Genomic DNA, 22,564 nt, shown 5'->3' with positions numbered 1-22,564 from the left:
TGACATGGGAAGTGAAGGAAAACAGAAGCCCTTCCAGGTTGAGAGTTTTTATTCTGGAGGTGGGAGGGGGGGTCAGCATGCTCAGGTGGGGAGGGTCCAACCCAGCTCCTCCAGCCCCCCAGTGCATGCCCAACCCCAATAAGTTACGCAGTCACTCAGCCGCCCTCCCTCCCGAGACTCTCTGTTTTCTGCTCCGCCCCAGACAGGGCCGATCTGGCTCAACACAAGGGCCGCTTGTCCCTAGCCTGTGGGCAGTGCCACAAGGCAGGCTGGGGGAGGGGAGAAGCAGCTGGGCCACGCCCTGGGGTTGAAGGGGCAGAAGGGCCGCCCCTGGCTCTGAGGGGTCAGGACTTGGAAAACCACATCCTGGGCAGGCCAGGGATCCAGTCCCACAGATCTGTGTCTGATGAGGTGGTGGGCAGGGTAGGGCCGCCATCACACCTCGACAGCTGGGTCTGAGCCTCGGCCCTGCCGCTGTAGCTGCTCCTCCTGCTTCATCTTGGGCTTCTCTGTCCGCGTATGCCACACCAGAACCTGTCCCGAGAGGTTTCAGTTAGAGCCGGGCCCAGCCACAGCCAAGCCTCTGGGGCACTCGGTGTAGAACGGGTTCTCCAACCCCCTCGACACACACCGGGTTGGCTGCCAAGTATGAAGGGCGGGTTGGGGGAGGCTTTAGTGCCTCTAAAATGGGGCTTAATCCCTTACCCTCTCTGTGTCACATGGGTGCCAGGAGACAGAGTGGCAGGAAGACCACTTTCCTTCCCTGCCTCCCAGCTGCCCCTTCAGGAGAGCAAGCAAGGTTGAATCTGAGCCCTGGAGGGTCTCTCCTGGTTCAAACACCCATCCTTGATCCTACTCCCCAGGGCCTCATTCCACTTCTCCCATCACCCGTCCATCCCACAGTCAGATTTCTGTGCCCACCTCCATCCCCTTACCCGAGTGCAGTTGGCAGCCCGCGGCTCCAGGTCCTTGGGATCTACAAGGTGGCTCAGGAGACTGCTCTCCAGGTGGCCCCGAGGAGCAGTGGCATCAAACCGGGCGTTGGGTTTAGCCAACAGCAAGGGCAGGGAGACAGCAAATCCTGCCATATCCACTGGGAAGGGCCTATTGGGCTCCCATGCCGTGTGGAAGCCCACAACCCGGCCATCCTGTACGCGAGGGCCCTCGAATCGCAGGCCGCCCACCAGCCCCACTGGCCACACTGAGACTCCACGGGTCCAGCGCATCTAACAGAAGTCAGGAAAGAAGAAACAGACAGGAGGTGGCCCAGAGGAACGGGAGCAGCAGGAAGGACCACTTGAGTCACTCTGCCCCACCGCTCCCCACTCCTCACCTAGGGACACAGATGACACGGGCCCCTCTGGCCTGTCTCCCCAGCCCCATGTCAGTGCTTACCTCCTCGAAGAGCTCCCGGCTGTAGGTGTTGTCATCGTCAGCAAAGTACACGACTCCCCGGGTGCCTGGTGGGGGTGGATCCTTCTCTCCCGCCACAGCACCCCCTCTGCTCCGGAGCCAGTCCAGGGCCCTGTTCCGTTGCTCTACACCTCGGGGCCGAACCCAGCCTGGCTCGCCCTCCCGGAGTCGCTGGGCCTTGGGGGTGAGGACCGCCAGGTGTGTGAAGAGGAGGCCAGAGGCAGCCAGCAGCCCCGAGACCAATGGGGTGGGGCCCTCAGCATCCTCTACCAGCAGCCAGTGCAGCCGGGGCACCAGGCTTAGGGTCTGGGACAGCCGCACCAGCTCCGCCTTCTGCACCAGCCTGCAGGGGGAAAGATGCAGGAGGGAAAGGGGTAGGCACCATTTGCCCACTCCAGAGGGTACATATGGCTTCTCCTGGGCCACTCCTCGCACCCCCCCCCCACACCCCCCGTGACCTTTCCCCGACCAGCACCCAAACTCCCTGTTCTTTTGTCTTGTTTTGTTTTTTGACCGAGCCACTCAGCTTGCAGGATCTTAGTTCCCTGACCAGGGATGGAACCCATGCCCACTGTAGTAGAAGCGCTGAGTCCTAACCACTGGACCGCCAGGGAATTGACTCACCTGCCCTGTTCTTAATGTCCATGTCTGTCACTCACCTCAACCCCAGGGATCTGACTATAAATTAAGGGCACAGGCTTTGAAATCAGATCTGGGTTTGAATGCCAGTTTTGTAACTTATTAGGTGAGACATCTGGGGAAATGGCTCCATCTCCCCAAGCCTCAGTTTTCTTGGCTTTAAAATAACAGTACTTTACAACAATGTTGTTTTAAAGATTAAATAAGATCATGACTTTTTAGAATACCAGTAGGACCATGTTCTTTGCCGCCTATGCTTGGATTTCCAGGTAGAAGAGTTTAGAGGAGCCCTTTGGCTCATTCCTCTTCAGGGGACGAAGATTTATCCGAGTTTAGACAAGAAACTGGGAAGGTAGGGGCCCAGTCTCTTGCAGGCTTCTTTACCCTTCAGATGGGCCTGCCCACCCCAGGCTGATGGTGTGTGTAGGGAGGTGAAGAGGGTCTAGAGATGCCCTGGCGTAGGTGGGTCAGCCATCTGATTCCAGGCAGATGTCAGCAAGCCTTTTTGGCTACAGATTCAAAACCACATTCCCCAGTTGGTTTGTATCACTAATAACGCTATGTTTTATTAAAAAAAAAAAAAAAAAAAAGGAACACACTTAGCACAGTGTGGGGCAGAGAGTAAACACACCGCAAATAACAGCTGGCGTAACTATTTCTAGACCCCCGTATGACTGTAGGGCCAAGTCCTTTTCTACTTCGATTTAGTCAAGGGGTTCCCAAACTTTCTCACCAAAGGCTCCCTAAGGAGAGAGAGTGAACTCACTGGCAAGTTCAGAATTTCTTTGCGACTTTATTGTTCTATCTTAAAATTTCTCAGGAATATTGTATTCTACTTCACAGGACATCCCTGTCTATTTTAATAGAAAAACATTTTCCCACATTTAGCCTGTCATTTGGCATGCCTTAGCTTGAGGAACATCCCCTGGCCCAGCGCCTCCCGAAACTCATCATCGACCCCAGCCTCTTGGTCCATGCAGATCTTGGGTGCATCACAGCCCATACCTGGCATAGGTGGGGGTAACAACATAGATAGTAGGCAGAGCCTCAGGTTCAGGGGGCTGGGCAGGGGCAGGGGGTGGGCGGTGGAGATCGGCTTGCAGCTGGGAAATCCTCAGATCCTTCTGCCGAAGCTGCTCTGCTGCTGCCCGCAGGGGAGAGAGGCAGTCACATGGCTGGCCTGGTCCCGGGAAGCAGGGATGGGGGCAGAGAACCACAGTACGTTCAGCATCCCAAAGGGCCATAACCTTCTGTTCAACTAGCCAGTGCCGGGCTCTCTTTACAACTTCTCTAACAGCTTTTCTACGCCTTGGGTGGTGGGGAGCTCACTGCCTCAATTAGCAGGCCCTCTCCGACTTCAACAATTCCATCCATGACAGTTTTCATTTGGCTATTGAGCTGATTATCTGCCTCCATCCTTTCTACCTGCTGGTCCTAATTCTGCCTTCTGGAACCATAAAGAACAAGTTGATCTCCTAAAACAGGACAGTCTTTCAAATACCTGAGGATCATGCAGTGGCCCAGTCTCTAAATCCCTGCATAAGAGGCAGGGTTCAATCTGTTCCGCTGGCTGTGTGACCAAAGACTCATTAAATTCATTGATTCCATCATTGGATAAATATTTATTGAATGCTCCTCCTGGGAGGCACTGCCTTAGGTGCCCGGGATGCAGCAGGAAACCAAACAGACATGGTCCCTGCCCTCATGGAGGTTTCAGTTTAGTGGAGGAGCTGGACACTAAGCAAAGAAACAAATTAATAAAATTATTAGAAACTGTGGTAAGGGCCATGAAGGAAACAAATAGGATAGAGACTTAAAGAGAATCCAGATTAAGAGAGTTACTTTAGCTAAGGTGGTCAAGGAAGGCCTGTGAGGTGGTGACATGTGAGCTGAAACCTGAAGGATGAGAAAGAGGCAGCTGGGAAAGAGCTGGGAGAACAGCACCACAGGCAGCGGGGACAGGTTAAGTGCTTGGAAGCAATGAGCGTGGGGTTTTCAAGAAACTGTCATGAAGCCAGTGTGGCCGGAGCAGAGCGAGCGAGAGGGTTAGGAAATGGGGTTAGAGAGGCAGACCGAGGCAGGATCCTGCGGGGCCTTGCAGGCTCTGGGAAGGAGTCTGATTTCACCCGAGGTGCGGCGGGCAGCCGCGGTGCGTTCTAGAGAGGGGACTGCGCCCGGCGGCCGCAGAGGGCTGTCAGAGGGCCGAGCCGGATGAATGTGGTCTGCGCGGGGGTTCATCCCCAGGGCGGGATGCTCGGCGGCGGGTGCCCTCGGGCCGACCCGCCGCACCCCCGCCCCGCCCCGCTCACCGAGCTGCACCAGCGCGTAGAGGAGGCCGGCGATCGACACCAGGAAGTAGGCGAGGAACACGTTCTTCAGCTTCAGCTTCATGGCCGCGCCACCGCCGGCGCCTGGACAGGCGGGGGCCGGCAGGCACGAAGGTCCCCGCCCCCAGCCCGCCAGTCTGCAAGCCCCGCCCCTGCAGCGGCCCCGCCCCTTGTCCCGCCCCCCTCACCCTCCTCTCGCCCGGCTCCCAGGAGCTGGAGCTGGCAGCAAACGTCGCCGCCCACTTCCGGTCAGTCTGCACACTCCCTCCCTCCGGGTTAATTTCCGCTCCCACCACCTAGTTCTGGGAACCACGGGAGTGGGTGACGTCATATCCGGCGTATCAACCGCACGCGGCCGGCGGTCAGAAGCCAGGTAGGGTACTTGGGAGTGGCTTTGAGACCCTCCCCTTGATCTCTAGTCCCTCTGCGCAGATTTTCTCCTGATATTCTTTCATCCATCAGTCACTGCAGGTAGTAACAGTAGTTCAATACACTTGTTACATGAATGAGTGAAATCTAGGGCCTATCACGTGCCAAGCCTGTGCCCTGGGTGTCTCATACAATCCTCACTATAACCCTTTGATTATAATTTTAATACAATTTAGGATATTACCACTCTAAAAACTGATGTTGCAGAATTTTGATATTTAACAAGATACTCCTGGCAAAAATGCAAAAAATACATAGTAATCTAATAAATTAAACCAAAAAATAGTAAAGGGGTATTTTTGATATTTCATTAATTAATCAACCTCTTATATTCTAATATTTCTTGGAATTTCTTTTTTTTTTTTTTGGAATTTCTAGTATGACTTGGAATCAGGTCCCTTTCTGGGATGAAGAGTTTATATCCACAGTGTTTCTCCAGCACATCTGGCAGTAGTTCAGGAGCAAACTGCTATTCTTCAGGGTTGTCACAGTATCTTGGTCCACTTTTGTGTAAGAGATAGGTATTGTCCCCATTTTACAGATAAGTAAGTAAAATTGCGCCAAATCATGTAATTCCCATTGTACAATTTTCTATGTCCCTTCTAGATACCTGACTCCAGGATCTGTACTGTCTCCTCTGACCAACACTGAAACAGGTGACAGTACGGGTGGGGGTAAAATGCCAAGGCAATGAGCTATCTCCCAGGGAATTAACTGGAAATTTCTTTTTTTAATAAATTTATTTATTTGTTTATTTTTGGCTGCATTGGGTCTTCGTTGCTGCCCGTAGGCCTTCTCTAGTTGCAGCCAGTGGGGGCTACTCTTCACTGCGGCGCGTGGGCTTCTCATTGCAGTGGCTTCTCTCGTTGTGGAGCATGGGCTCTAGGCACGCGGGCTTCAGTAGTTGTGGCACGTGGGCTCAGTAGTTGTGGCTCGCGGGTTCTAGAGTGCAGGCTCAGTAGTTGTGGCTCACGGGCTTAGCTGCTCTGCAGCATGTGGGATCTTCCCGGACCAGGGCTCAAACCCGTGTCCCCTGCATTGGCAGGCGGATTCTTAACCACTGCACCACCCAGGAAGCCCCTGGAAATATTTCTTGAGCTGAGGAATTCCATGAACACATCCCCTAACTCCTCACAGGCATAAACCATGCTGAGCAGTAATTTTTCCAAACAGACAAACCTAGTTTCTTGTTAAAATAATCTCTAAGACTTGTGGTCAGTCAACAAAATGGAGAAAACTATTTCCTGTCACTAACACAATGGGAAATTTTTTTAAATGCTGCTAGCTAAAGAGAAGCAGTCTTTAGTATGAGAACATCTGACATATAGCTATTTTTATTCAAGAGCTCTGGTCACCACTATTAACTAGGCCTACTAAAATCTGATGACCTTGCTGGGCTCCTCTATGAAAATACTGGCATCAGGGACTTCCCTGTGGCGCAGTGGTTAAGAATCCGCCTGCCAATGCAGGGGACATGGGTTCCAGCCCTGGTCCGGGAAGATCCCACATGCCGCGGAGCAACTAAGCCCGTGTGCAACTACTGAGCCTGCGCTCTAGAGCCTGACAGCCAGAACTACAGAGCCCACGTGCCGCAACTACTGAAGTCCATGCACCTAGAGCCCATGCTCCGCAACAAAGAGAAGCCACCGCAATGAGAAGCCCGCGCACCGCAACGAAGGGTAGGTAGCCCCCGCTCGCCGCAACTAGAGAAAGCCCGTGTGCAGCAACGAGGACCCAATGTAGCCAAAAATAAATAAATTAATTAAAAAAATATATTGGCATCAAGCAAGCTGAAGGAGGCTTGCACTCACTCATTTTGCTCAACCAATGAGGCTTAATGCTGAAGCTAAATGAAAATGTCAGGTCCTCGGGCTTTTAGGGGTCTGTGGTTCAGGCCAGAACTGGAATCCAGACGCCAACAGTTATTTATGGTTTCTCTCTTTATTGTTTCTCCTTTTATCAAAACCTGTCACAGCTAGGGGCCAAAAGGAAGTAAAAAAAATTCCCACAAACATTCCCCATCGTCCCCAGTTAGTCCTCCCCCACCCCCCACCCAGGGCCCTGGGCCAACCCTGAGTGCACATGGTCATCTCCCCCACCCTCAGCCTTCCCCCAGCAATAAATACAGGTGACCATGATTCGATGAAACCACAACTGATTTCTCCATCTGGAAATGCCCCTCAAGGGGACAAAATTTTAGGAGGCAAAAGAAGTCTCACTCATCCCCTCTTAAGGAGTGGAAACTTCTTTCCCCCAAGGGACAGGGGAGGTAGAACTGCCCCTGTCACAACCGCAGCTGCTCTAGAGAGAAGCAGGGAGAGGAAAGGCTGGGATGCCAGGGAAGAGGATGTTTTCCAGCAACCTCACTCCTTTGATCCATTCATCCCTTATCAGGGTAAGGGGTGGACCCAGTGCATCAATGGGGCATAAAAAGGGGAGGCCTGATAGAGAAGAGCCAGGAGGAAGAAATAAAAGGAGGGAGAACAGTTTGGTGGGGAGGGAAGGGGAAGGAGAAAAGGAGCCCTAAAGCTCACTGCCCTCATCTTCTTCTAAGAAATGGCATCAACACACAAGAGACATGAATGGAGAGGGTATGGAGGAGATTCAGGGGCCCCAGAAGAAAGAAAAGAGAAGGGAAAGCAAGGGCCCTGTGGTCCCCTGGTCTTCACAGGTGAATGTGCTCCAGTCAGAGCAACAGAATATTTGGGGATGACGGGAGATTTGGTGTCAATGGGGTGGGAGAGGTCAGGAGATCACAAAATGAATTCAGAGCCCAGGGAAAGCCCTCTCATCCTGCCCAGATGTTGGCAGAATGTGGATCTTGAGATAAGAAAGGTGAAGTCTGGGGAAGGTCAAGCTCCAGGGCAGAAGGAAGAGTAACTATCATGACCATCACACCCCACCCCAACATCCCTTGGGTTATCGCAGGTGAATACTCCAGTCGGATACCACACTGACGCCAGGCTTGCGCAGGATCAACACAGAGGTCTCAGGGTCATGCTGGAAGGACAGGCGGCTTTCAGGAGATCCTGGTGGAGGAAAGAGAAAGAGTGCCAGAGTCAATAGCAACTACTTTCCTATATGCAGGGGGTCCCCAACCCTGCCCCTGCTTCTCCTCTTTCCCCACCTGGGGGCCAGATCACTCACCTTTTGTCTGGAGTACCACGGTTGCTGGCTTTCCAGCCCCTATTATCACCACCCGCTCAATCCAAATTGGTGTCTCAAAGTGGCCTTTGGGGTCGGCTGAGCTGGAGGAAGCAAAAATGGATACCCGTCAGGAAAAAAACTGTCAGAGCAGAAAGGAGGAGAGCAGAGCAAGGCCATGATGTAAGAGCACAGTGAGCTGTAAGCATCCCAGAGGCTGCCAAGGAAGAAAGGGTACCTCCTCACCTGGAGACAAGGGTGTTGCCAGAGAATGAGAATCGACGCAGCAGGAACTCATGGCGAGTCTGATAGTTGAACGTGTGCCCATCATCTAGAAAGAGCTCTCCTTGGGCCGTACCCTGAGCAGGAAGTGGGATAGGCGAGAGCCTGAGCCCAAGAGGGAGTGAGGGGTACATCCCCAGGGGACTGAATCCTAGGAAGGCAGGCAGATGGTAGAGGAGGCTCCCTGCCTATGCGCTCACCTGGAGGCTGAGTGCAACGTAAAGAGTGATGGGGTCATCCTTCATGCAGTCTGAAGAACGCCGCACTCGCATCCATCGGGGCACAATTGTCCCTCCACGCTGGAACACAGGGATCTAGGGCAAGAGCAGCGCTGGGATGAAGTAGCCCTGTTGTTCAACCCTGGGCCCTGCAATATCTTTTGCTCGTGCATATCTGTGTCCCCTTAGGAACTGGACTCCAAAGTATACACTCTCTCCCCTTCTGGAAACCTACAGGGAGATGGAGCTGGCAGCTGGGCCAGGCATACTCACACTGCTTAGAGTTACAGGCAGATACAGGGTCTGGGGACCATGATGCTTCTGGTAGCTATGAACGTCATACCACACCTGTGGGTGCAGAGGATATACTCGGTCACTCGCTGCACAGAGGACCCCTACTCTATTTACCCTCTCTGACCTCCACCACCTTTCCCCACCACACCCTTCCTTAACTCACCTCCCCTTGGCCAGGCAGATAGACCTGCACGCCATGAGCCTCAGAGTCTGATACAGGGTGAACCAGCAATGCATCCCCTAAGACACAGCAGAATCAACTCTGAATTGGGGAGATCAGTTCCCAAAGAGGGAGCCCTAGAGCACCCACCCCCTTGCACCCCTGGCCTCGTTCACTCCTCCCTCCCTGCACATCCACAGACGTATCTCTCACAGTGCTTGCTTCTTCCCAGCCCTATCCCAACCCACCACTAACTGTCCCCCTTGTTTCTCACCAAGCAGGAACTGATCATCTATACTGAAGGTGGTCACATCCTGAGGATAATGCACCCACAAGGGCCTAGGAAGGAAGCAGGACAAGAAAGGAAGACACTTGCTGTTTGGCAGAAGTCAAAGATGCTACCCCAGGAACCGGCAAGAAGAACAGCACAGGGGAAAGACCCGCGAGCTGGCAGCCAGACAGCCCAGCAGGCTTAAGGACTCAGCTCTGCACTCTAACCTTGGTCTAGACATTTAACTTCCTAACCCGTCTCCCTGCCTCTTCCCACCTTGCTCTCTCTGGAAACTGCTCTGCATAGCTACCTCCCAGCGGCCACTTCGTTATCCTGGCCTGAAAAGCCCTCCAGTTCAGGTTGAATTTTCCACTCCACCTCATCTACCTCTCCCTCTGGTTCTTTACCCCTGAGACACACTGGTTTGTTCCTACTCCTGGAACACAACAAACTCATTTCCATTTCATAATTTTTGCACTTGCAGTCTCCCCTGCTTGGAACATTCTTCCTCTGCGTCACAAAAGTCTGTCTTACTCATCAGTCAGGGCTCATCTTTACCTGGCCTGTTTGTGGAACTTAACTCCGTTACCCTGTTCTGTTTTTTTCAAAAAGCCTGTCAGTTTTGGCAGTTTTCCTATTTCCATATTTGTTTACATGTCTCTCTGTCTTCCTCCGAAGAATGTAAGTTCCACAAGGGGAGGACACTTGTCTGACTTGTTTCTGGCTCTGGGGATAGTGATGAGTAATGCCTGGCATGTCATAAGCACTCAGTAACGTTTACTGCTCTTCATCTCCCCACTGGTCTCTTCTTACTCTTGACCTTGCAGTCAGATTTCCCTCCTTTACAAGGCCCTGGCGAATGAGGAAAGAGGCCCGGAGATGGAGCGCCGTCTCCCAGCCATCTCAGTCCACTCTACACAGACCCAACTGAATGCCTCACCTCATGATAGGAATCCCTTCACGATGGGCCTGATAGAAGAGGGTGTACCAGAAGGGCAGTAAGGAGTATCGCTGACCCAAGGCATCTCGGATTATGTCATGGTACTGAGACGGTAACAACCACGGCTCTCGCCGACCAGTGTCCAAGTGGGCATGTGCCCGGAAGAATGGCTGGTAGGCACCCATCTGGTACCAGCGCACAAGCAGCTCTGGCTCTGGATTTTTGAAGAAGCCGCCCACATCCGCTAGAGAGGGGAGGGAGGAAACCGGTTGGAAAAGAGGGTGAAGGAGGGCTGCTGCCTAAGGAGCCCCCCAAGGCCCCACCGTGGACTGTCAGTTCTCTGCTCAGGCCTAGGTTTTATGCCCTCTACCTTGCCCCTCTCCCGCCAAAGCAAGGCTCCAAGTTCCTCCCCCTCTCACCTCCACAGAAGGAAAGTCCCACCAGCCCCAAGCTAAGACACATAGGAATAGAGATCTTCAAATGGTCCCATTCGGCAGCATTGTCGCCTGTCCACACGGCTCCTGAGGAAGAAAAGAGGGAGGGAGCTTGCACACAGTGAAGGGGCTCAGCCTTTTACATAGCTGACCTCTCTAACCTGCCACATCTCCTCTGGGGCCCCCAGAGTCCTGCTGAAGATGGCAGAGTTCACAAGAGCACTTCAACAGGGACTGGCCCTCCCACTCCCTGCCTCGCTTTTAGTGAACAGCTGGAAGGAAGCACGTAACTCTCAGAGGATGGACAGACTTCTCCAAGAACCAGGCCCAGGTCCCTCTGCCACAGCTTTATTCTCCAAATCTTACCAAAGCGCTGGGAGCCAGCAAAGAAAGCCCTGCTCAGGACAAAGGGGCGTTCTATGCCCCCGGAGCGCAGCACCAGCCCATCAGCAGTCGCCATGTGCTGCGTGGGAACAGGAAAGAAGGGTAGTGAGGAGCAAAAGCCAGCTGTCATCGGTGCAAGTTCTCGGCCCTTGGTCTCTCCTCTCTCAGTCCCTTACCACGTAGAGGCCATAGATGTTATGCACGTCTCGGTGCTCCCAGCCCCCATAATGCTGGGCATCCTTGAGCATGGTGACCTCAGGACCATTGAACACGGATGGTTCATTCATGTCATTCCAGACATAGAGGCTGGGAGATGAGCCCTGAGAACACAAGGCAGGAAATGGGGACAGACGACAGAGGGGAGGAAGAAGACAAACAGTGTCAGAGCAGAGAGCTCCTAGGAATCCAGAAAGATGCATTTCTCAGGGCCCTCCCAGGGTCATCAAGGCCCCCTGACATCTTATGAGCAACCAACCATAGCAGGGCTAGCAGGCAGAGAATGACTGATTCCAAGAGGTAGAGTGGGAAAGACAGAGGCAGGTCGGGAGGGGCTGCCATACCTCATAATTGTCAAAGCGAAACATGTTAGCCCACCAGGCCCTCATCTTGGGATTGGTGAAATCAGGGTAACCAGCTGCGCCTAGAAGAGATCAAGGATGGCTTTCAACCCCTGAGGGGCAAAACAGCCTCCACTCTAGCTCCCTGGTCTCCCAACAGCCTCCTTCAATTCCGGGCCCACCTACCTGGCCAGCACCAGCCTTCATAGTCAGAGCCATCCCGGGTTTTAACATACAGACCCAGGTTCTGCAACTCTTCATGTACACGGTAGCCAGAGTCCACCTTGATGTGGGGGTCCACGATGGCCACCAGCTGGGGGCACGGAACATGGGTGGTCAGAGTTCTCCAGGGATATCATGCCTGAGAAAACCAACCATGGCTGCGGCCTTCTTACCTTCCGCCTCTTGGAAGCCAAATGCTCAAGCATGGTGAGGGGCTGGGGGAAACGGCTGGGGTCCCAGGTGAAATACCGCTTGCCATCAGCATGCTCAATGTCCAGCCAGATGACATCGCAAGGCAGGTTGTGATCATCGAAGCCCTGATCGACTTCCAGAACGTCAGCCTCATCCCGATAGTTCCAGCGGCTCTGGTGGTAGCCGAGGGAGAAGAGCGGGGGCAATACCTGGGTCCCTGCAGGTTCAGTGAGGGATGGGGGTCACAATGGGGTCAGGCTCAACCTGGGGCCAATGGGGATGCCCAGAAATTGAGGGAGATGAAAGGGCACAGGGCTAGAGAACAGGCCGAGGCACAGGATTTCTGAAAACGCAGTCATCCCTCTCGAGAAGCCAAGGACCAGAAAGGGAGGCTGCAGGCTGACAGAGTAGGGACACCGCGTACCTGTGAGACCGGCGTACTGCCGGAAGACGTCAAAGACAGACGGCCCAAGTAGCAGGAAGACATCGATGATGCCACTCTCCGATATCCAGCGAACATCCGTCTGTGGGGTCTCCCCAGAGCCCTGCAGGTAGTCCAGCATCTTCCCAAACAGGGTCTGCAGAGGGGACCAGGGAGAGGTCTGACACCACCCTCTTGCTTCCCAACCCAAAGACAAAGTAGCAGTGTTCTCCTCAGAGTCCTCACGCAGCTGGCTCCTTGAGTCACTTCGGGCTGAGATTAAACGTCACCTCCTCAGTGAGGCTTTCCTGGGCCCCATCATAAGCAGCACTGCCCACCCCCATCACATGACCGCTGCATTTCTTTCTTAGAACTTACCACCACTGAACTCATCTTCCCTCTGTTACCTGTTTAATCTCTGCCTTCCTCCTTTCCTAACTCAGTGAGCAATATATCCCCAGCACCTAGAAAAGGGTCTAGCTCCTAACGCATACTCAATAACAAACATGTTAATAAATGCAGAAAAGGAAATACCTTCCCCATGAGTCTGTGTCTTCTGGGAGTGTCCGGGGAACTCATATGCTGCTCACAAGGCCCAGGGCCTGTCTGTCACCCAGTCCCCAAACAGGTATCCAAATAGGCCACCCTACCAGCCTCTTCAAAGCAAATGCCCCTAACACACCCATTTGTCTCAAGGCCTGACGATTCCCTCCCTTATTGCTCCCCATGCCTGTGCTCTCACCTTGCCTGCAGTGTTGGAGGATATATCAACCCAGGTCTCCGCGGCGTTGAGCCAGAAGATGCCCAGGTCCCGATGAGGGCCGTGTGCTAGGAGCACAGGCACAGACCCATACAGGGCCATGCGGTTGTACAGCTCATACTGGAACACGTCCAAATTGTAGAGGCGATATGGCTCCCCACCCCTGCAGGCAGACAGACAGACTGGCCCCGGGCCATGGCACGCACAGCCCCAGCCCCACAGACACAGATGAGGGATAAAAACTGGCCCCTCCGCCCTTTCTCAAAGCAGAATTTTCTGATGACCAAAGGTTCTCTGGCACAGGAAGCGAGCCACGCTTGTCTGGAGCGTCTACTCTGTATGCACATCTCCCACAGCCCTGACTTCTGACCCCTTCCCTCCCCCCATATCCTGATGTCACTGTAGGACTCACTCAGTGACTTTCAGCCTCAGGTTGTCCGCATGCTCGGGGATCCCATACACATGCTCCATGCCTGGCAGAGAGAAGTCCAAACTCACAGACGTGGGGCCTGGAAGAAAAGCAAAAGATGAGCTCCAGAGCTCCTGCTTGGCGAGGACTCCCTGTCCCCCTGCCCAAGGCTCCCCCAGCCGCTCACCATAGGGCTTGCTGTCAGTGTGAGTTTTAAATGTCTCTTCCCAGGCTCCTGGCTCATCTTGCTCTGCCTTCCCCTGGGTCTCATCTGGCTGGAAGGAGAAAGCAGACCCCTACTCAATCACACACCAGGTCCTCTCTCTTCCCTTGCCCATTTTCTAAATCCCATCCGTGATGGCAAGACTAAGCTCAAATTTCTTGTGGGCCTTTCCCCTCCAACCTCCCAGCCAGCCCTGTGCTCCAACCACCCACCCCCACCAACTTGCCTTGTCACCATCCCCAGGTGTTTCCTCGGGCTGGGCCCCATCGCCCTCAGCTGGGTCTTTTGATCCTTGCCTGGAAGGTAGGAGAGCTGTCTGCTCCAATCCAGAGGGGGCAGGGACGAGGGGCTAGTGGAAGGAGGGGTGAGGGAATAGAGAGCCAAGGGTCCAAAGGAACGAAGGCATTGGAGGAAGGGACTGAATGTTAAAGCTTGGAAAGGGACCCCCAGTGAGCAGATAAGTGTCCAAAGGACAGGGAGAGAAATGAGAAAGGGAAATGAGAAGTAAATGCCACTAAGAGGTGCCTTCCAAACACAGGCCCAAACCACCAGCCTCTGCCAGCATTCCAGAAGAGACAGGCAGACAGGTTCAAGGGCCTGGGTTCAGAATGCCAGTCCTAGCCCTGCTGCCTCTACCAAGAGACTCTGGCCCCAACTTCCGTCACTGGGCCTCAGCCTCTTGGCGTGACACAGGGTTTTGCAAAGGCAAGTGAGTCATAACCATGGTCAAGCCTCTATACGGGGACTCAAACAAGAGGTTCTGCCAAAGGATGCTTTCAAGGGCAGCTGGCAAGTAGCTCTGCCCAGAGCCTCAGTGCACGCCAGCTGAGAGCCAGGAACCCCAGCAACAGGCAGCATCTCTCCACCCCTTGACAAAGCAAGAAGCTCCCTACATTCCTCAAGGACATCCAACATTTCATCTTCCTTCTCCCAGGGGGCTCCTAGCCAGGGGAATGGGGAACAGGAACCAGAGACCATATAGCTGGGGAAAAAGAGGTGAGTGAAGGACAAGGTATGGAAGGGTCTGGGGCACCTTCCCTGGGGGCCAGAGTGAAGGGCGGGTAAGGGCAGAGGAACAGATACAGTACCAGTGGTCATGGATTTACCTAGAGAAAAGGTTCTTGATCTTATCCCAAATGCTACCGAGCGTGAGACTAACTTTATCCGAGAAACTGGGGCAGGAGGAGATGGGTAGGGAAGGGGAAAAGGAGGCACAAAACCAACACAAAAACAGAAACATAAAAGTGAGTTTCAGTCGACAAACTTCCAGAGATGGGGTGGGGGAAGAAATTAAAAACAAAAAACAAAACAAAACAAAACAAAACAAAAAAAAGGAAGAAAATAAATCTGGGAAATGTGATGGTGTGAGAGGGGGAAGAGGGAAAAGGCAGACCCAGGCAGGCCTCTCAGGGAGGAGGTGCCCAGGGTACAGCTCACGGACAAAAGTGACTGCCTCCTGGTCTGTACAGGAAATGGAGAAAACTTCAACCCAGGTCTGCTTGCTACCCTCCCTGATGGTCAGCTTCTCCCAGCCCCCAGCCCCGACCTGGCTCTACTACCACCCTGTCTCCTCCCAGGGACCCAGTGCCAGACCCTACAACACCCCTAGGTTCCTTCACACTAGGTCCCCTTCACTCCCGAGCCCTGTACTCACGAGACCCTGGGAGCCCTCTGGTGCTCAAAATGTAAGAGTCCTCGGGCGTTGACACTGAGCAGAAGGCTGCGGCCCTCCAGGAGGTCGAGGCGGAACGGCCGTGCCGTCAAGATGATTTTATAGGGTCCCTCAGCCATGGTTAGCTCCACGCTGTTGTCATCCCGGCCAGAGACAGAAAGCCTGGGAAAGAGACCAAAAGGGATATAAGGAAGTGCAAAGTGCCAGGAGTAGTCATGACACTTAGAAGACGGGGGACCTGTTAAGAGCTATACAGGCAGTGTGGGAACAGTACAGGGACAGATAAGTTGACCAAAGGAATCAAATAAAGAGCCTGGAAACAGACCCAAGCATCTTAGAATGTTGAAATGTAACAGATGGCATGGCAGTTCAGTGAGGTCAGGAGGACTATTCAATAACAGAGTGGAAAAACACATTTTCTGTATAGAAAAGAAACGGTATCACATTCCTACCTCATACCAGATACAAATATCAACTCCAGACAGATTATGACTTAAAATTTTAAAGTAAAACCTTTAGAAGAAAATATTAAAAAATATTTTTCTGACTCTGAGGTAAAGAAGGATTATTTAAACACAACTTAGAAAACACTAACACCAAAAGGTAAGAGACTTATCTACCTGACAACATAAAATTCAGAATTTCTATTTATCGAAAGATACCTTAAGGGTAATCAAAAACAAGAAAAGTCTGAGAAACTGTCCCAGTCTAGAAAAGCCTCAGGAGACATGACAACTAAATATAAAACAGTATCCTGGATGGGATCGTGAAGCAGAAGAAGGACATTAGGTAAAAACTAAGGAAATCTGGTACCTCCCTGGTGGCGTAGTGGTTAAGAATCCTCCTGCCAATGCAGGGAACTCGGATTCAATCCCTGGTCCGGGAAGATCCCACATGCTGCGGGGCAACTAAGCCCGTGCGCCACAACTACTGAAGCCCACGCACCTAAAGCCCATGCTCCACAACAAGAGGAGCCACTGCAATGAGAAGCCCGTGCCCCGCAACTAGAGAAAGCCCGCATGCAGCAACGAAGACCCAATGCAGCCATAAGTAAATAAATAAATAACAAAAAAACTAAGGAAATCTGAATAAAATATGGACTTTAAGCTACAAGGATATATCATACAACGCAAGGAATGTAGCCAATATTTTATAACAGCTATTAACGGAGTACGACCTTTAAAAATTGTAAATCACTATATTGTACACCCATAACTTACATAATATTGTACATCAACTATACTTCAATTAAAAAAAAATGAAATGGTGGCGCAGTGGTTAAGAATCCGCCTACCAACGCAGGGGACACAGGTTTGATCCCCGGTCCGGGAAGATACCACATGCCTTGGAGCAGCTAAGCTCGTGCGCCACAACTATTGAGCCAGAGCACCACAACTACTGAAGCCCACGCACCTAGAGCCCATGCTCCGCAACAAGAGGAGCCACCGCAATGAGAAGCCCATGCACCACAATGAAGAGCAGCCGCCGCTCGCCGCAACTAGAGAAAGCCCGCACGCAGCCACGAAGACCCAATGCAGCCAAAATAAATAATAAAATTTAAAAAAATAAGAACACTCTAAAAAAAAGGAATGAAAAAAAAAAAAGAAGAAACATGAACTTTAGTTAATGATGATATCAATTCATTATGTATGACAAATATACCACAGTAATGTTAACAGAGGAAAACAGGAGTGCAGGGTATACAGGAACTCTCGTAATATGCTTGAAACTTTCCTATAAATCTAAAACTATTCTAAAATTAAAAAATCTTTGGGACTTCCCTGGTGGCACACTGGTTAAGAATCCGCCTGCCAATGCAGGGGACACAGGTTCGATCCTTGGTCTGGGAAGATCCCACATGGCGCGGAGCAACTAAGCCCTCGAGCCACAACTACTGAGCCTGCGCACCTAGAGCTTGTGCCCTGCAAAGAGAAGCCCGCGCACTGCAACGAAGAGTAGCCTGCACGCAGCAACAAAAGACCCAATGCAGCCAAAAATAAATATTTTTAAAAAATAAAATTAAAAAATCTTTTTTTTCAAGGCACCTTTAGAAAAGTAAAAAGATAAGCTACAATCTGGGAAAAGATAGCTGCAATACATGTAAGTAATAAAGAATTGGTATCAAGACTAATGAATTTCTACAAATCAGTGACGACAAACAACATAAAAGGAAAATGAGCACAGCAGTGAACTTCCATTTCACAGAACAGTAAACCAGAATGACAGATAAATATATGAAGATATGCTCAATATCAGTAATAAACTGGGAAAGACAAGCAAGCCAAGACCACCACATGGTATCATCCTACAGCCATTCCACTGACAAAAATTAAGTCCAATAGTACCAAGGGTTGGAGAAGATGCAGTTCAATAAGCCTCTTATATATTGCTGGTAGAAGTGTAAATTGGTAAGCCACTTCGGCTTTATCTTGGAAAGTTGATGATTTCCATATTCTACAACTCTGCAGTTCTTCTCTTAGCTATACACCAAAGAGAAACTCCTGCACAGGGAGACAGGAGACATGGACAAGAATGTTCACGCCAACACTGGAAACAACCCAAATGCCCATCAACACAGAAATGGAGAAGTAAATCGGGATATATTCATATAACATAATATTATACAGCAGTAAAAATGAGTTTCTGAAGCTACATGCAACAAAGTTAAATCCAGTTAAGTGAAAAAAGGAAATCCCAGAAGACCACATTCACTAAGATATTTTCCCTATAAAACTCAAAAACAAAATCACATAATTTATTGCTTAGGGAAATGTACGGAAGTATGTATATGTATATACATTCCCACGATATAACTGTGAGAACAAAAAAACAAGGGAATAATAAACTTCAGAATAACAATCATCTCTGAAGGAGTCAGGGGTACAGGACAGTGAGATGTATATGTTTGGGTTAGGTGAAGGGTTTATCATGTTATTTTCTAAGTTAAATACTTAACAAAGAGCCATGCGTGAAATAATGACGATGTGTCATGACCCGAGTATGTAAATAATCCTATCCTGAATATCTGAGGAGAAATTGAGGAGGGAGGAAGGGAAGGAGGGAAAGAGGGAAGGAAGGGAGGAAGGGAGGAAGGAAGGAAGGAGAGAAAGAAAGAGAGAGAAAAGAGGGAAAAAAAGAAAGAGAAGAAAAAAACAGACGAGACAAGACGGGCGACAGGACAGGAAGGGAAGGGAGGAACCAACCACAGAGACACTGTATTCCTGGAAGGCGAGCTCCATGCCCTTGCTGACACCCTCTTGTATCTCCAGCACCTAGGCCAGGCCTGGCACAGAAGAGGAAGCTGTATCTCTTTGCTGACTGAATGAAGATAAAGGGTGAAAGAGAAAACAAGTGAGGGAATTCCCTGGCAGTCCAGTGATTAAGACCCTGTGCTTTCACTGCCGAGGGCGCAGGTTCAATCCCTGGTTGGGGAACTAAGATCCCGCAAGCCAAGCAGCTCGGCCAATCAATCGATCAGTTGAGAAAACAAGTGAAACAGGAACAGATGAGGGAAGGCTGAGGAGAGCGGCCGGGTGCTAGTCAGCTATTATCCCAATGTGGAAGAGAAAGTCAGCTGCCAAATAAAGGTTCATTAGGAAGGAGAAAAGGGCCATGGAGATGGATATGTTTCTCAGGAAAAATTTACCCAGCTGTGGGGGGATCAGCCACCAACACGTCTGGCACACGGTATCGGGGCCGCCGGGGCTCTAGTTCATCAATTCTGATCCGAGTCATGTTCTTTCGAAGCCCCTGGAGCTCCAGCACAAGCAACACCTGTGGAGGCAGAGGTCTGGGTCTGGAGAAAGGAAAGGGCTATACCAGGAAATGCCCTCTGAACCCATTTCTCTCCCGAGGGGGTCTCCCCCTTCTAGCCCTTTGCCTAAGGGATCTGAAATCTGAATTCCTCACAAAGTAGAAGTCCCAAGGTTAGATGGCACAGGATGTTGGCTACAGGTCTCCCCCTCCCGAATTACCCCTTAGCCATTTCTCCACCCCCACCAGACTCCTCCTTTCCTCCCCTGACCTTAGTGACTTCGTTGATCAGATGGACCGTGAGGGCATCAGGACCAAGCTGCAGAGAGTCCAGCAAGGCTCGGTATGGAGAATGGCCTGGCCGTATGCTTCGTTGCCTCCTGCCAATGTGAAATGACTGAGAACGGGGGAGGGTTCCCCAAGGCCCCTAAGTCCTTCTATCAGCTGCAGTGCCCCAGGCTACCTCATCTGCCACAGACACCTCCCACATTACCCTACTTTCCGTTCTAGTCTCCCAGAAATATCATACTTGCAGAAGGAACTCTCTTCGCAGGTCTTAAAGTTGCTTCTATCCACAGCAAGGGAAATTCCCAGGCAGACCCCTAAACAAGCCAGTACCAAACCAGTCCAAGACCTAGGGGGGAAAAGGACAAAGAGGGCACGATCAGCACAGGGTCAGAAAGGGCCCCACCTTCTGAGGTAAAGGCCTCTTCCCACCACAACCCTAACAGGGGAGAAAGACAGAGTCCCATTAAACAGAAAACAAGGCAGAGTGGACACGGGGTTAAGTGTCAGGCCTGAGGAGTTGGCTCACGCACACCTTTCCTTCAAAAGGCAGAGGAAGTGGACAAAGGATCCTGGGCCTTCAGAGGCCTGGTATTGACTCAGGTTACATCAGCCTCTCAGAGGAAAGGAACAGCAACAGCCAGTCCCAGGGGAAGTGGTGGCACCGTATGTGTGGAACAGAGAAACAAAGTAAGCCATGCCTTTTCACTGGCGAGACACTGGGGGGACCTACAGTGAAAAAGTTCAAGATGTACCCTCAGCTAGCCTGCTGGTCACAGGTTCCTGGGGTCCTGACCTCCCTCGCACTCTAGGCACCCTGCTCCTCTGATCTCCACTCCTGTATCTTTGACATAAGTCACCACTATCACCACCTAAGCTTGAAAAGAATAACAACAGCTAACCTGTATTGAGTCCTAATTCCCCCCGCCACCCCGCCTCGGGGGCCTGGCTAACTGCCTTATACTAGTTTTCCACTCTCCCTGCAGTTTTCAGTAGTGTCTATGCCCAGGTCTCCCCCAGAGATTTCAATCTAATTGGCCTGAAGTGGGACCTGGGAATCAGATTTTAAACTCCCCTAAACAATTCTAATAGGCAACCAGTGTTCAGAACCAATTCTTTATACACACTAATAACTCTTTTCCCTTTCTGTCACTGTTTTCTTGGTGAATGTAGGATTGGGATTTTTCCCAGATGGGAACACTGAGGCATAAAAGGTTCAATAATTCATCCAAGATTGAACAGCCAGTATGAGGTGACACTGGTGAACTCAGCTCTGCCTAACTCCAGGGCCCAGGTACTTCAGGATGTACAGCACATTGCACTAACCACCAGCAGGGCCTGCCTCACTGAGGACCATCACACCAAGTTTACCACAAACTTGTCACTTCCCCAACACGCTATCAAATGACAGACAAGGGACTAACAGGCTTATCTGAACAAGTTAGTTTGTTAAGGATATATTCATCCATTCTGAGTAAATGCTAAATAGGGATTATCACACTTTAGCGTCTGTTAAGAGTTACGTGCAGTGCTTACTAAATGAAGATTCCCGGGTCCCAGGGAATCTGCAGTTTAAACATGCTCTCCCAGTGACTGATTAGGAGAACACTCTGGGAAAGTGTTCCAAATAAGGGAGAATAAACAAAAACACAGACTTCTCAGCATTAAAACTTTGCTACCTGCCAAAAGGGTAACCAAAGAGTAGGGCCTACAAACACATTGTATCCAGCATATCCTCAGTATCTGCTTGAAAGCTAAAGGTAAAGAAAATCACTAGAAAGGAGATCACAGAACACAGTAAGCCCTCCAGTTCCAGAAGAATGTGCAAGGCAAGCCAGGCCACACAGAAAGATGAGGAAAACACCAGGCTTTGTGGTTTAATAGGCCAAGCAAGAACAAATAGTAGCAAAACAAGCAGAAGAAATGCTACCAGAAAACTCAAAAGGCATGTGGCCCAGGTCCTGAGGAGTGACTGCAGCAGACACCCTGAGCAACTGACCCCGTGTCCACCAGCCCAAAGCAGCAGTAATCAAAAGTACAGTGAATTAAATACTCTCTGGAGTCCTACTTGCACAATCTATAAAATGGGTTTGGAGAGACGCCAATGGGGATAGGATTTCTGAAAGATTTTTCAGATGTGACCTGTTGGAAAGCCCTAAGAACTCAGGAATGCCTTGAACGCCCCTGGGCAAGAGGTGGTCACAAGCCAAGGTCAGGAATGAGTCGCAGGGGAAGGTGCACCCATTTACTGTTTCAGGTCACAGGCTTCTGGAGTCGGATTTACGATCCACGCTTTTTTCACCGCTGCCGGCAGTACGTGCCTCTCCCACCCCGATACATCCGTTAGGTCCTGGTAAACACTCTGTGGCGCTGACGACTGTTTCGAACCGTCTTTTCAGTAATATAAATGCAGAACAAACCACTGTTGTGTTTGAGCAACATCATCCAGGTCGACTGTGAACTTACGGGATCCTGCCCCAGCCGTGCCCAACGACCGTGGACACCAAACAAGCCAGGGCTGGTGTCCACGTGAAGACAAGGGCAGGGCAGGGTCCGGGGCTCTCGAGGGGAGGGCGAGAAGGGCAGTGGAAGCAAGACTGCCGGCCGCGGTGCTTCCAGCGCGGCTGAGGGGCCGCAGGGCAGCAGGCTGCATTCCCGGAGGCCGGGCCGCATCTCGTCCTCTGCCCCGATGGCCCCGCGCACTGCAGGAAAGAGGCGGCAGCGTTAACCGCCGAAAGCTGCCAGGGGAGGGCGGCGGCTGAGAGCGGACAAGGCCAAGAAGAACGCAAGGCTGCGGCCTTCTAGAGCCACCGGGCCGGAGCGGAGAGCCCCAGAAACAAGGGCCCCCCGACGCGGCGAGGAGGCTGGGGGCACCTGAGGCCGCCTCCAGAGAGACAAAGAGTCCTCACGAGGCTGGGGGTGGCGGAGTCTCAGGAGAACATACAGGAAGGAGAGATACGGGATGTGGGAGTCAGGGGGCGTCCCGGGCGCGCCCCCGGGATCCGGGCTCCTCACCGCCTCCTGCGCGCCGCCACTGCCGCTACCGCCGCCATCTTGTGCCGGGTTTGCTCCCTGACCCGGAGCTTCCCCTCCCCCAGCGCGCGTTGAGCCACGTATCTTAGCGCCCGCCCCTTC

At 51.7% G+C, this 22,564-nt stretch overlaps 2 protein-coding genes across 5 annotated transcripts; both read right to left on the bottom strand.

Annotated features, from left to right (window-relative positions):
* Nucleotides 1-38: 38 nt before the first annotated feature.
* B3GAT3 (beta-1,3-glucuronyltransferase 3) lies at nt 39-4,519 on the bottom strand. Of its 3 annotated transcripts, none has more exons than XM_057553886.1 (5): nt 4,362-4,519; nt 3,058-3,232; nt 1,396-1,756; nt 936-1,226; nt 39-534 (listed from the first exon to the last, which is right to left on the bottom strand). In XM_057553886.1, the coding sequence occupies exons 1-5, from the start codon at nt 4,441-4,443 to the stop codon at nt 436-438; spliced, it is 1,008 nt and encodes a 335-aa protein (XP_057409869.1). In that variant the 5' UTR covers nt 4,444-4,519; the 3' UTR covers nt 39-435. The 3 variants fall into 3 exon arrangements, with proteins under 3 accessions (XP_057409869.1, XP_057409870.1, XP_057409871.1); XM_057553887.1 differs by having other exon boundaries at nt 3,058-3,196; nt 4,362-4,499; XM_057553888.1 differs by having other exon boundaries at nt 3,058-3,193; nt 4,362-4,499.
* A 2,333-nt stretch (nt 4,520-6,852) lies between these two features.
* GANAB (glucosidase II alpha subunit) lies at nt 6,853-22,564 on the bottom strand. Of its 2 annotated transcripts, XM_057552946.1 has the most exons (25): nt 22,445-22,564; nt 19,674-19,778; nt 19,416-19,524; nt 19,038-19,165; nt 15,374-15,553; nt 14,826-14,891; nt 13,942-14,015; nt 13,684-13,767; nt 13,500-13,596; nt 13,070-13,250; nt 12,331-12,484; nt 11,888-12,123; nt 11,679-11,805; nt 11,496-11,575; nt 11,112-11,255; nt 10,918-11,014; nt 10,537-10,638; nt 10,118-10,361; nt 9,181-9,245; nt 8,910-8,986; nt 8,726-8,800; nt 8,435-8,548; nt 8,199-8,311; nt 7,956-8,056; nt 6,853-7,837 (listed from the first exon to the last, which is right to left on the bottom strand). In XM_057552946.1, the coding sequence occupies exons 1-25, from the start codon at nt 22,480-22,482 to the stop codon at nt 7,728-7,730; spliced, it is 2,901 nt and encodes a 966-aa protein (XP_057408929.1). In that variant the 5' UTR covers nt 22,483-22,564; the 3' UTR covers nt 6,853-7,727. The 2 variants fall into 2 exon arrangements, with proteins under 2 accessions (XP_057408929.1, XP_057408930.1); XM_057552947.1 differs by lacking the exon at nt 14,826-14,891 and having other exon boundaries at nt 6,854-7,837.

Source organism: Balaenoptera acutorostrata, chromosome 9, assembly GCF_949987535.1.
Source record: "Balaenoptera acutorostrata chromosome 9, mBalAcu1.1, whole genome shotgun sequence".
NCBI lineage: Eukaryota > Metazoa > Chordata > Mammalia > Artiodactyla > Balaenopteridae > Balaenoptera > Balaenoptera acutorostrata.
This window is presented reverse-complemented; position numbering and strand designations above follow the sequence as displayed.

Coding starts and splice junctions, on each gene's coding strand:
- B3GAT3 (XM_057553886.1), bottom strand. CDS start 4,443: ATGAAGCTGAAGCTGAAGAACGTGTTCCTCGCCTACTTCCTGGTGTCG. Junction 1,757..3,057: donor GTTACCCCCACCTATGCCAG/GTATGGGCTGTG, acceptor TTCCCCCTGCAG/GCTGGTGCAGAAGGCGGAGC. Junction 1,227..1,395: donor GCCGGGAGCTCTTCGAGGAG/GTAAGCACTGAC, acceptor GACTTCTGTTAG/ATGCGCTGGACCCGTGGAGT.
- GANAB (XM_057552946.1), bottom strand. CDS start 22,482: ATGGCGGCGGTAGCGGCAGTGGCGGCGCGCAGGAGGCG. Junction 11,576..11,678: donor TGAAGGCTGGTGCTGGCCAG/GTAGGTGGGCCC, acceptor GATCTCTTCTAG/GCGCAGCTGGTTACCCTGAT. Junction 10,639..10,917: donor TGCTGGCTCCCAGCGCTTTG/GTAAGATTTGGA, acceptor TTTCTTCCTCAG/GAGCCGTGTGGACAGGCGAC.